The 13,450-nt window shown below is 37.8% G+C and overlaps 1 protein-coding gene across 1 annotated transcript in view; it reads right to left on the reverse strand.

Moving 5' to 3' along the window:
- Dnah5 (dynein axonemal heavy chain 5) overlaps positions 1-13,450 on the reverse strand; it is a gene marked incomplete at its 5' end in the record, with an annotated part of 220,050 nt that overhangs the window by 90,747 nt on the left and 115,853 nt on the right. The window contains 3 exons of the mRNA XM_059276732.1: positions 842-1,065; positions 2,376-2,589; positions 3,119-3,241. Coding sequence (XP_059132715.1) covers positions 842-1,065; positions 2,376-2,589; positions 3,119-3,241 — 561 coding nt within the window. The remainder of the gene's footprint in view (positions 1-841; positions 1,066-2,375; positions 2,590-3,118; positions 3,242-13,450) is intronic.

Genomic DNA, 13,450 nt, shown 5'->3' on the forward strand with positions numbered 1-13,450 from the left:
CATCTAGTTACAAGAAAAAATCATGGCTGATTAACAACAAAATGGTTTCTTTTCACTCTGACTGTTGATTTATAAATATAGTTACTTTTTTTTTAGGTTTAAAAAGTCAAGTTTAAAGTACCAGGACTATTATAGAATAAAGTCAATCATAATTGTGCCCATTATTTATTGAAGAAAAATAGCATATTATAAAAAAAACAATGGTTTCTTTTATTCTACTCTGTGGTTAATATTGACTATCATCTCAACAGGAACTGGGGTCACCTAGAACACAAGCCCATGCCCATGTTGAATCATCTAGAACTGGACAGTTGAGGTGGGAAGACCCGCCTTAACTATGGGTAGCATCATTCCATGGGCAGAGACTAATGCAAAAGGAGAAAGCACGCTCAGTATCAGCATTCATTGCTGTCTGCACCCTGACTGTGGCAGCCCCATGACCAGCTGCCTCACCCTGCCACCATGACTTCCCCTCTGTGACAATCCATGCCTTCCGATTAAGAACCAGAATAAATCCTTTCTCCTTTAAATTGCTTTTATCAGGGTATTTTATCACAAGACTAGGAAAAGAAACTAATACATACGCCCTTAGATAATAATTCTGTTTAATGTTTCCCTAAATATAAATTGATTTAATTGAAAATTATAATTCAAATTTTCTAATGTAATATTTAGGTTGGTTTTTTTTTTTTTAACAGTGTTAGCTAGACACGGATGAAGAAATTAACAGTATGAAAAAAGGATCCAAATTTTTTTCAGACCTCACATAAAAATCAAATTTAAATATTTAGGATAAGAAAATAGCTATGTGAATTGTTTTTATGTCTTAAGTATCGCTTACACTTGTGTCTTTGATGATCTCTGAAGTTACGTTCAGCATGCCCTGCCAGATCCTGGAAAGGTCTCGAAGGTTAAACACATAGTGGAATTTTGCAGGGGTAGGGAGCATCTTCACTTTGGTCATCTGCCACAGGCGACGGGTCAGGGGCACCAGCTTCATCACAGCATCCCGCACATCCTCGGAGAAGCCCCGCTGGGGACAGTAGTAGCCTACCCCAATCACACCTGGAAAGGGGAGGATCATCACATTCTGACTAATCACACGACTCAGTCCAGAAGCACAGTACAGAATTTACACAAATGTACTGGTGTATGTTAACAGGTGGCCAAGCAGTATAGATAATCACAGCAATTAATGGTCTATTGATTTTTTCAAATACTTGAAAACCAATCATAGGTTTAAGTAAGTCAGCATTCAAAAATAACATCAGAGTGTTAATTTAAAAATACTGCTAAAGGGCTAGAGAAAAACTGCTCAAGGGCAGAGCATTAGCCTAATGTGCTCAAAGCTCTAGATTCTATCTCTAATAGAGTAAAAATAATAATTTTTATTATATTTTATATTATCGAAGAAAACAAATACCACTGAAAACACTAGATACACTATTATTATTAAGTAACAATAAATATATAAATTGACTTATAAAAAGATAAATGGTTTTCCTAAGTCCTCTATAGTCTCCTCTTCTGTTGTCCCATGCATTATAAAATTACTTTCCTTCTGCACTACATTTTCCAGGCTCCAAAGAATAATTAAAAGTGATAGTAGTCATTCCTTCTCATCTACTTTACTTTCCCCAAGTTTAGATAATTCAAATGTCATTTGGTCTCCAAACCTTCCCACTGCTGTGACTGAAGGAGGAGCGCTGTCACACTCTCCTAGCCTGGGGTGATAAGATGACATTTTATCCTGCCAGAAATTAATTAGGGTAATCTTAATGAGTTTTATGTCAGTGGCACTTTCAGAAATTGTAAATTAATACCTAACAGAGAGTTGTTCACAACTTCACACTTTTTTTCTGCAAAGAGTAAGTCCAGAATAAGTAAAAAATACATTTTCGTGGTTAAATTAAATATGCTTGGCTATATATTGAGTTAGTAGCTCTTCAATTTAATTATCACTGAAGTATTACATGTTTAACCCATCAGTAATTGATTGCAATTATGTTGACTACCCTGATGGCCAGATGGGGGACTCTTTTGTTTTGTACACTGTCATTCCTATGGCAAAACATTCATTATTTGTGTTAGTTAATCAGCCACATGTTCTTAACAAAGGAATATACAGGCTGCCCATATAAAAACTAGCTTATGTACATGCCATGTTTAACATCCTCACTTGAGAAGCTAGTAACAGCTACTTAAATAATCAATAATAATGTTAACAAAGAAGACAACATAAACTGAGGTATCCACCTCCATAAATATCCAGAGTTAATCACTGTAGGAAAGAAACTAAAACAGTGATAAGGCTGCTTTGTGCTGCCCTAGAGAACGTGTCCCTCTTTTCCCTTGCCCTCTAACAACCATTTTACCAAAGATTTTGTCCATGGAAGCATCTGAAGGCAAGGTGCAGTTGAATATGGAGAACTGCCTCTTCAATCGCTGTGGTATGTCATTGCGTCCACCCCCAGGATGGATCATGGCCGCCAAGAACTGGATGTCTACAATGCTTGTAAACTCGCCAGGCTTCTCTAGGTTATAGAATCCATTTTGTTCCATCAGCTGCCGGACAATCTCATTAGTAACCTAAGAAAAATAACTTCTAGAATTAAAATGCCATTCCTTGGACTAAAGAAAGGCTCAGTGGGGACAGTGCTTGATGCTCAAGCATGAAGACCTAAGTTCAGATTCCCCAGCACCCACATAAAAGCCAGGTGTGGTCATGCACACCAATCACCTCTGAGCTGGGGTTGGGTGTAGAGACAAGCAAATTCCAGGGTCTCAGTGGCCAACCAGCAAAATGGTGAGGCCCAGGCTCAGAGAGACATGTCTCAAGAAAGCTGGAGAGTGGTCAAGAAAGACAACTGATAACAACCTCTGGCCTCATAAGTCCAGCTAAGAGGAGAGTGCATCTACACACACCACACATGCAGAGTGAGGAGAGGAAATGCAGACAGACAGACATGCTCCTAGCGTATAATTCTTTAAGATTTTTATAGAAGAGAATTTATTGAAACTCAGAAGTTGCATGCTGAAGAAATAAAAAAAAATAGTCATCTAAGAATAAATAAGTCACAAATTAGCAAAATAAAAATATACAGTAGGGTCAATATACCTGATCACCCCATTCATTGATTACTGGCATATTCAAATCATCAATAAAGACAGCCATCTTCTTCCCTGCGGGAGGACCATATGTTGTGCCCATACGTTTATCCACATAGCTCTCTATTGTCCGCTGTTAAACAAGAACACCAAGAGAAACATCTGTGAAGTCTCCCCTAAGACATAATCAACTACTGCAAACAAACAGCAAACAAAACCCGAAACTTTCAAATGACAGGAGCTACTTACTTATAAAAGGCCAAAATGTCCTCCTTAATGTTGGCAAGCTAATTAGTACCTACATTATTTTGCATAGTATTTACCAACTTTAGAAATCTGGTTTCATTTACCATTTTATGAAGTTCTAATCAACATAAATTCTGAATAGATGATGTTCTTCCATCCATTTATGAGAATTTATTTTCATTTCCTTGTGCCTATATCAACGACTCCTACCCACATTTCTGTAAAAGTTTTGTCAGAATCAGAGATATTGTTAAACGGTGCTATTGTCTAATAGGCTTCTTAAGTCCATAGTCTGAGCTGCACAGCCTACCTTTAAATGCAAGTTGCTACAATGCCTGTTGGGTCCAGGAGCCTTATGTAATCCAGATGCCCTGCTGTGGGGCAGATGCAGCCACATGAGTCTTTCCCAAAACAGCATAGAGAACAAAGCCCACTGTCTCCTTACACTTCTACACTCCTCAGTGATAGGAGAGGAGGCCATACTGTGTTGTACAAAACCAAACCAATATAAAGAACACTGAAACTCTTAAAGGAGCCTTTGCAGTTGTGGAGAGAGGGGATGAGAAAGATCTTGAACTCATTTTTTATTTATTCTTGGAGACTTTTGTACATTATATTTTTGTCATATTCTTTCCTAACCCCCAACTCCTTCCAGATCCCACTCCCTACACTCCCAGCTCACGTTCTTTGTCTTAAAAAGAATCTCAGACTCTTGGCAGTGGTAATGTACTTGTTTCCATGGCTGGTCACAATGGCTTGGAAATAAACCATCAAAATGTGCTCCTTAGTTGGCCCTTAGTGACTGGGTCTTTGTCTTTATATTAGGACTCTCCAGGAGACAAACTACAGCAATAATCATTTGTGCTTTTCAGTCTTAGCTTCTTTTGTACTGCTGTTAATAAATACCAACTGCACTCAAGTTAAAATAAATGCATAGACCAAGTAACTGGAATTTAGCATACCAGAACAAACAAGAAATTCAAACTTTTCCAACTCTATAAACTCAGCATTCTAGAGTCCTCAAGTTATTGCTACAACTGTAGGAGCTATTTGTGACTGATTTTAAATCATGTTAGAAGCTGTATACATGCAGGAAGAGTGAAAGTGCACTGAAATAAAAATGAACTCTCCTATCCAAAAATGTATTCTTACATCATATAAAGAGTAAGCCAGTTAAAATTATTTTTATAACCAATATATAACTATAAAATGCACTAAAATATAAGGAAACAGCTATATATTTGCCTCCAGAAATCTTCAAAGTAATTGCAAATGGTAAGTTTCCATCATCATTTTAATAAGCAATAGGGAAAGATGTGAAAATGTTTTCATCATTTTCAATAGAAACACATGTAAATATATCACAACTCATTCAATTATAAAACAAATCTCCCATGAAATTATATAATAGAAAAGAGAATTACATCTTCCCCTGACATAAAAGCACACTGTTTAATGTACTAGGTTAAATTTAGCTCTACCTTTCCATGAATTTAAATGCATAAGCCAATTAATAACCTTCCAACAACCCCCCATGACAAACCAGAACCTCCCAGACATCCCACGTCTATTAATGAGAACTCTTTGTCGTGTGAAGATTTTTATGTCTTATGGGACCTTCCAAGAGCTAAAAATCCATAGGTGGGATAATTAGAATAATACAGAGTAAGACCCACATACCTGCACTTTCTCCCTCATCATTATGACCCTAATTTCTTTTAGATGGCAGGAAATGATGAATTCATTACATATCATAAAAATGGCTATGCTGATTAAAAAAAACAGAAAGAGGGCAAAAATGGAACAGTTTGTGAATGTGAAGCTGTGTAGTCAAATTTCTAAGAGTTCTTCCCCTTGTGTAATTTTCTAGCAAATTTCCAAGTTAGAAAAGCCTGATACTAAACTGGTATGAATAACTAACTGAAGGGCTGTGGAGGAAGCCCCAATGGTTAAGTGCTGGTCACGTAAGCATGAGGATCTGCGTATGGAGGCACATGCTTATATCAGTGCTGAAGAGGGAGAGACAGACAGGTGCCTGGAGATTTCTGGATAGCCAGTCTTTCTTCTTTGGTGAACTACAGACCTGTGAGAACCCCCCTGAGGACCTACAACAAAGTTTGACTTCTAACCTCCACACATAGACCACAGGCATGCACATATGACTTCACACATGTGCATCTGCACGCACACACAAACAAACACAAGCAAATAAATAACTGCACTTCCCCACTTGGGTGCCCACAGCATCATAAAAATAAACATAGACATATATAAACTCCAAGTAGATGCATTCTATTATTTACTAAGCATCTGTTCCCCACTCTAGAATGCAATGGTACAGGCATCTTATCTATATACTCCTTATTGTATCATTAGTATCTAGAAAATTACATGAGACCATGTACATTTGATACATTGGTGAGGAAATGCAGGAGTCCCAGAACTGATTTGATATCTCTTTATAGCCTTCAACAATATCCATTTAACTGACCACAAATCTTACCCAACCACAATGTATATGAGTCCATGTGTTCTATTTCACTCCCTCTTCTGAGTCTTGGTGCTATCCAACCTCTCTATTGAATAGTTACTGCAACCGTCTCTGTCAGATATCTCTTAAAGCAGTCAGTCATCTCTTCCATCTTGCTCTCTGCTCTACATTCAGAAACATCTTCCGAAAGGGTGGTACAATCCTGCTCACTACTTCAAGGGATTACTATGAGTCACCTACAAGGAGCTTCAAGACGCTAGCTGCCTACTCTAGAAACTCTTCTTCTGTCTCCAAACCAGTACTCAGATAATAACAAAACACACACTATGAAATGGTGCTCATCCTATAGGCTAGTTTATAGTGCTTATGATGGGAACCTTGCTCACATACTCCTAGAGATATGACCCAAAACATCTCCCAGGATGGGCACTAGCCAACATGCCCAATAAATGTTACTGTCTTTGACCCAGCTATTGATTGTTAAAGAGCTTAAATTTCTGGCAGAAGACTGGATGGTTCTTTGATAATAAATGCAACAACTTTACTCTGAAATTGGAGGTTATAGTCACCATGGTTTCACCTTTTAATCAATCGACCCTAAACAAAATTCTGATTCCACTGTCTATTTGTACTTCACAGACTTAGGAAACCAATATTACTGCCAGGCACAGAAGTGAGGATTGCTTTTTAATTTTATTTTTTATTTAAGAATTTTTTTACTCATTTTACATACCAACCACAGATCCCCTTCTCATCCCTCCTCCCATTCCTCCCTAGTCTTCCCCCACCCACCCACCCCCTATTCCTTCCTCTGAAAGGGTAAGGTCTCAAGTGAGTTTTAAACAGTTAAAAACTAGGTGGTTAGAAAACTAACTAGGCCTAGGAATGGAGTGAGGGAATTTCTCATCCTTCTGTCTATGATAAGAGACCTAAAGCTCAATGCAGTTCAGTTTTCTGAATGAACTTCTCAGTAGACAATTCAGTCTTCATAGTTCTAAATATCATTAAAACAGATGTGAACGCCTCTCATACAGAAATGCAGAGTGGTCAGTTCTTCCTTTACATTCATTTGTATTAAGTTTTCCTAAAGTACTCACACCTTTATCCTCTGTGATTCACAGTCCTTTCATTACATTGTAAGCAGTATTTATCACACCAGCCATACTTGGCATTATAGATGTGTCTGTTTCTCTAGCCAGAAAAGGGGAAGAATCTGCAGGGGCTTTGTTAGATCAAAAGATTGTTCATTGATAGTTCTGGGAATTGCCATTCATTCACACAGCTGTCCCCGTGAATGGAACATGACGTAAATCTGCATAATTTGCACAGCTTTATGTAACAGCTCTCACCGGGTTTAGAGTCATAAAAAAGAAGGTTAAACGACTCCTTCTCTCACTTATTAGCTTTATGGCTTCATCTATCTCTTAATGTTTCTGAGGCACAGCCCAGAATCAGTATAAACACATACAACGAAGAATTAAACACAAGTGACACATGAGAAAGGAGTTAGAAGTTTAAAGCCATTGTAAAGCTATGAAGGTATTTTATTATTGTAATGTGAATGTTGTTCAAGCAGTTACGTCATTTCTCATAAGTAACACATACAATTAAACTGAAATATAAATCTACTTACATTATGTTTCTATGTGTGATATGTATCTAAAAATTGAGAGGTTTTGCTCTTTATTTAAAGATCTACAGCCTAAATAATAGAATCTTCCCACTCCATTGAAAAGAGTCTTGCATTAGCAAAGTTTAAAAGGCCAGTCAGGGTTACACAGTGAGATCTATCTTGAAAAAAAAGAAAAAAAAAGGAAGGAAGATAGATGATAGACAGATAGATATACATACAATGTTCCATGGGGGACGTTAAAACTTAAAATCTGATAATACAACTGGCATGGAAATATAGATATTCATAACTAAAAGCTAAAAATAAAATCAGCACACTATTGATAATTCAGTTGTGAGTGTTAGGGCAGATAAAGAAAGTCCATGGAAAGTAGGCAGGATGGCAAAGGGAAAGGCCCAGCGGAATAATGGGACCTGGCTTCTAGCTTACGTGTCGCCACCAACCAATGAACAGTTAGTAGAAACAGTGAAACCAGACGCATTAATGATGGTTAAGCATCTGTAGGGAGTCTCCTCTGGAAACTACTGCCATGTTGTTCTGAGAAGCCAAAGGAATTCTCTATCACACAGAAGAGAGGACTGCAAAAAGCAAAGACCAGTCTGAAGGGGCTTGAAGGAACCCGGCTTCATGCTCACCAAAGCGGCCCATGCTTTCCTGTTTTATAGATCAAGGTTTTTCTTAACATGGCCTATACAGTCTGTTCTGAATGCCAGAAAAGATGTGAAATGTGGTGCCAGGCTTTATGAGTCTCATTTTTTAAAGTTAATATTATGGATATAAGATAGTTGCTATATTCAAAAGATATTAAGACAATTTTGAAAGAGATGAAACTTTTTAGAATTTCTCTTCATTTTCTTTTCATATTTTTGGATTATTTAAATCTAGAGATATGAATTGATAATTTTAAAAATAGAGAAAATAAAAATAAAACACTAAGCTTGGAGAAAAATGGGTCATTTGTCTTCTAAAAAAAAATAATAAATTCTCTTGGTCAAAATGTAATTTGGGCTGAGTATAAATTTTTTATCCAAACTAGACACTTTGGATAGCCTTAGGAGACATGATTAATTATTAATAAGAGACAGTGGATGTAAACCTGAGTGTCCCAAGCAAAGAGGAACACATACACCTCCCACTGATTCAAGATGCTGAAGCAGCGGGAACCATCGTGAAGCAGCCTGGCAGCAGCAGTGTTCTTAGTTTGACTGCGCAGCATCATGGCAGCAGACAGGAGGTGAGCAGCAGCGCTTTCTCATCTACAATTTCAATTTGCTTGAGATCCATCTAAGTGGAAGACGAAGAGACAAATGCCCTCTGATCTACTGGCTTTGTTTAGTGACACTGACTGGAAATTATAGGGAGAAAGTTAATTACAGAAGTTTGGCTAATTGAAAGCTTTCTTAAACTAATGAGTCCAGCTTGATAGACAGTGTTGATGGTAAGCAGTCAAGCAGGCCTGGTCAGGAAGCAGAGTAGGTGATGCTGTGGGGTTTCTGGGCAGGAGAAGAAACAGTGATGTAATGAAGTAACAGAAGACAGGAAGAGGTTTCCTGTCCTTGAACATTGAGAACATACACATCCCAGCGGATGCCTGCCAGACCCCTATATCCTTCTCTAACAGTAATTTCCAGCCATTCTAAAAGCCAAAGATGTACTGTGTTCTCAAGAACAGTGACTAGGTACATAATTACTCTATGTAATAAAAAGAAAAATCACACTTAGATTTTTTTAAATGTTCATTCTCAAATAAGGCTATAATTATAACCTTTAAGGAAAATTGTCCTTCTAAAGTAAAACTAGTTAAAATTATTTAAATATGATGTAGTATCATAACATATGTGTATGATAGTAGTATATGTGTGGGTATGTATGTGTGTGTGTAGAGATATAAATGTATAGTTATATGTCCATTACTAGTCTAGTATAATTTAATGTTCCATTCCATACCCATACAATAATAATAAAAATAACAATAATAATAATGATAATAATACAAAACACCACCGCTGAGTATCTACAATTTGGAGATGTCATTTTATCTAGACTTCCATACCAAGACACTGTATAGATGTCATTTATTTGCAGAGGGCTAGCCAGTATTGGAAATTTCATCTCCAGCAGAGGAGTATAATGAAGTTGACAGTCTTATTCAGAAACTCAATCAATAGTCTTAGTGTATTGGCGCTCTGATGCCACCAATTAAATTAAGCAATAAGAAGTCATGAATTATCCATGCCCTTAAAAATTCTCGTTGAGCTGATATTTTGATTTCAATAAGCAAAGAACAACAAAGTTCATCAGAAGCAAAGCTTTATGAGCTTGCTTTTCCATAAATATTTGCCTTCCAATTACAATTTTTGATGAGTATCTTTTTCAAATTTTATTAACGTTCTAATAAAAACATTAAAATTTTCAGATAATTGGGGTATAGACTGACATTAAGAATTTCTTCCCCCAAATTCCCTTCCTAGACACCATAGGCTATCAAACAAAAAGCCGAGTAACAGATGCAAGTTACCTCTTTCAAGTTATTGGTCAGTGGGGTCTCATAAACCACCAAGCATTACAGGTTAACGACACTGATATGGATTACCCTCCAGACCATGATGGAATATCTGATTGCTGGAGACACAACACATTTGAGTTACATGACATGAAGAGATCAAGCCAGTACCAACCTGGCACCTTCATCCTTACTGATTAGCTTTTATAGCACGGGAAGGTGCTGTGCATGCTACTATAAGAAAAGGTGATCGATGGTCTTACCCAGGGGTGAATCTTGTAAGCTACAATAATGACTGGCTTGGCAATACATATGCTAGTGGCAGAAATATTATGGAAATAACCCAACAGTTTCTGATTGAATTTAAGCCCTGCTTCACAAGACATAACTCATTCCTGGTACTATTAACTTACCCAAGGAATCTATGGCGGATTAAGTCGTAGGTCCTAGGGGAGAACCTCATACTAATATTCTGCTAAATGGACATAGAATTAAACTGACTCCTAAATACTTATCTGTAAACCTGTAGATAAGTACAGTTCTCAGTGCTTATCAAAGACGCTTCTCTTGCAATACATAGTAATTCACGTAAAGATATTTATAATTAATTGCAGTATAATTAATACTACAGCTCATCAGTGTGCAGAAAAGAAACAGTGGAGTGCTCAGCCCTAAATGGGATCTCTCTCTCTCTCTCTCTCTCTCTCTCTCTCTCTCTCTCTCTCTCTCTCTCTCTCTCTCTCTCTAAAACACACGGAGAGGCGGGAGATGAACAAGCAGAAATATTGGAAGAAGGGGGAGAGGTAGCCGAAGATTACGGCAAAACAGTTTACTTCCAGACACAGCATTACCCACGTGACCTCGAAGTCCAGTAACTATATGCACAAGGCCTGAATTTGCCAGCCAAAAACCCCAGCATGGATGAGAGGGGCACTCACCAAGGACTACCTCTAACAAAAAAGCTATTCAACTGATGGCTACTGAGGAAGTATGTGTTAGTTTGCTTCAGGCATGTGACCCCTGATCAGGCATGTGACCCCCTGATCAGGGATGTGGCCTCCTGATAGGCTGCCCATACACACAGCCCTGTGCACATGCAAGCAGCACTAAGTGAGTCAGTTGGCTTAAAACAAGCATTGGGGGTTGGGAGGAAACCTGGTAGAGGGAAGACTTGGAGGGAAGGAGTAAGGATGAATTTGATCTAGGCACAATATATACACACATGACATTCTCAAACAATTTTTTAAAACTATATTTATTTTTATTTTATGTGTGTTTGCCTGCATGCATGCATGTCACCTTATGCATTCATGGGGCCCATGAAAGCCAAATAGTGTCAGATCCCCTGGAACTGGAGCCACAGTCTGTTCTTAGCTGCCATGTGGTTGCTGGAAACCAAACTCTGGTTCTCTGCAAGACCAGAGAGTGTTTTAACCATCTCCCCAGTCCCTCACAAAATTCGTTAAGTGTGGTGGGGGATTAAAAAAAGAATTTATTTCTTGGTTTCCCAGAATGGTAATACATACCTTTAATACTTGCACTTGGGAGTTAGAGGCAAGAGGATCTGGAGTTCAAGACTCACCCAGAATACTTATTAAGTTCTATGCCATATATCTGTAATATATAAAACCTGTCCACGTATCTACATTTTTTCTAACAAATGGAAATGTGGATGAAAAAGAAGAGAAGAGAGAATATGCTCAATGTGCAATATGTACTCATATGAAAATATTCTTAGGTGACATAATACAATATACAATGAACATATACAATGATCTTGGTGATAATTAACAGCCGTCTAAATGAATTTAGAGAGAGAGAAGCTATGCCTGGTCCTGGAAACCTAGCCATGGATCTTAGAGACTAACCTGATACTGCCATGTTTTTAGACTGGCATAATTCCTAACTACATTCTAAACTTTTCCTTATATCCACAGATAAATCTCATCCATCACCAAAGTAGTTTTTCTTTGCAATATAAAGAAAATTTATCAAAATGCAGAAAATAACTGATCATTTAAAAACAATAAGGGGGCTGGAGAGAGATGGCTCAAGGGTTAAGGGTACACACAGCCTTTGCCAAGGACCGGAGTTTGATTCCCAGCACCCATGTCAAGTGTTTCACAACTGCTCACGACTCCAACTCAATGGTAGCTGATGTTTGACCTCCACGGTCACTGCATTTATGTGCACATGCACACACATACACACACACACACACACACACACACACACACCATAAGAATGCACAGATATGCATGCATAATTTAAATAGCAATAATAATACTTGACTACTGTTGCTGTGCATAAAAGACACTGAGGAAATTTTTCCTCTCTAGTTGCAATAGTTTTATACAGGTTTGGACCAGCATAAGAGGAACAGTCAGCCATTGCTAACTCAGGTCAGTCTTTGAAGCTTCATTGACTAAAGCAGTGCAAATCTTAAGTTTTTTGTCCTGCCATCATATGATGCAAGGATATATGACATAGCAAGTTTCATCTGCTAAGATTCTAGGATTTTATGCACTGCTACAGTTTATCATGGGAGTTGTGTCAGGAAGTTACACCAGTGAAGGACAAGACAAACTGGCAATATAGGAAATAGTTTGGTAAAAAGCATAAAATCTAGTGGCAACATATACTGGTGCAGCCCCTATGGAAATCAGCATGGAGGCTCCTTGAAACATTTAAGGTAGAACTTTCATGTGGTCCAGATATAACCAGCTCTAAGTATCTACCCAAAAGAATCAAAGCCATTTCTGAGTGTGTCCTTCTGAGTCTGGCTTATCTCACTTAACATAATGCACTTCGGTCTATCCTTTTCCATTCTTCTATAGGGTGGAATAAAACTCCACTGCATACATATGCCACACTCTATCCATTCATCTGCTAACAGCTACCTCAGCTGATTCTGTAACTTGGTTTATAGAAATTGTGCATCAATGAATGTAGCAAGTGGGCATATAATCCACTCTCTCCGATTCTCTACAGTGTGTACCCAGAACCAGCACAGCTGGATCATATGGAAATTCAACTTTTAATGTTTTGAGACACCTCCATGCTGATTTGCATAGCGGCAGCCCTCATTTATATTCCCATGAACGGAATATAAAGGTTTCCCCACTGGCCCTGCATCCTCACAAATATTTGTTTTCATTTGTTTTCTCAGTAATAGTCATTTCGATGAGGGTAAAAAATCAGTTCAGTGTGGTTTTATTTGCATTTTGCTAATTCCTAAATATTTTGAACATTTTTCTTCATGTTTGTACAGGTCATTCACATTTCTTTATTTGAGAAGCATCTGTTCATGTCATTTTCCAATTTTGTGATTGGATTATTTGGGGGGGGTGTTGATTAGTGTGGGTTTTTTGCATTCTTAAATATTTCCCCATCAGATGAATAGGTGGCAGAGATTTTCTTGAATAGATTTTTATATGCCTTTCCACTCTATAATTTCCTGCACAGATAT

The sequence above is a fragment of the Peromyscus eremicus genome, chromosome 11 (assembly GCF_949786415.1).
Source record: "Peromyscus eremicus chromosome 11, PerEre_H2_v1, whole genome shotgun sequence".
Classification (NCBI taxonomy): domain Eukaryota; kingdom Metazoa; phylum Chordata; class Mammalia; order Rodentia; family Cricetidae; genus Peromyscus; species Peromyscus eremicus.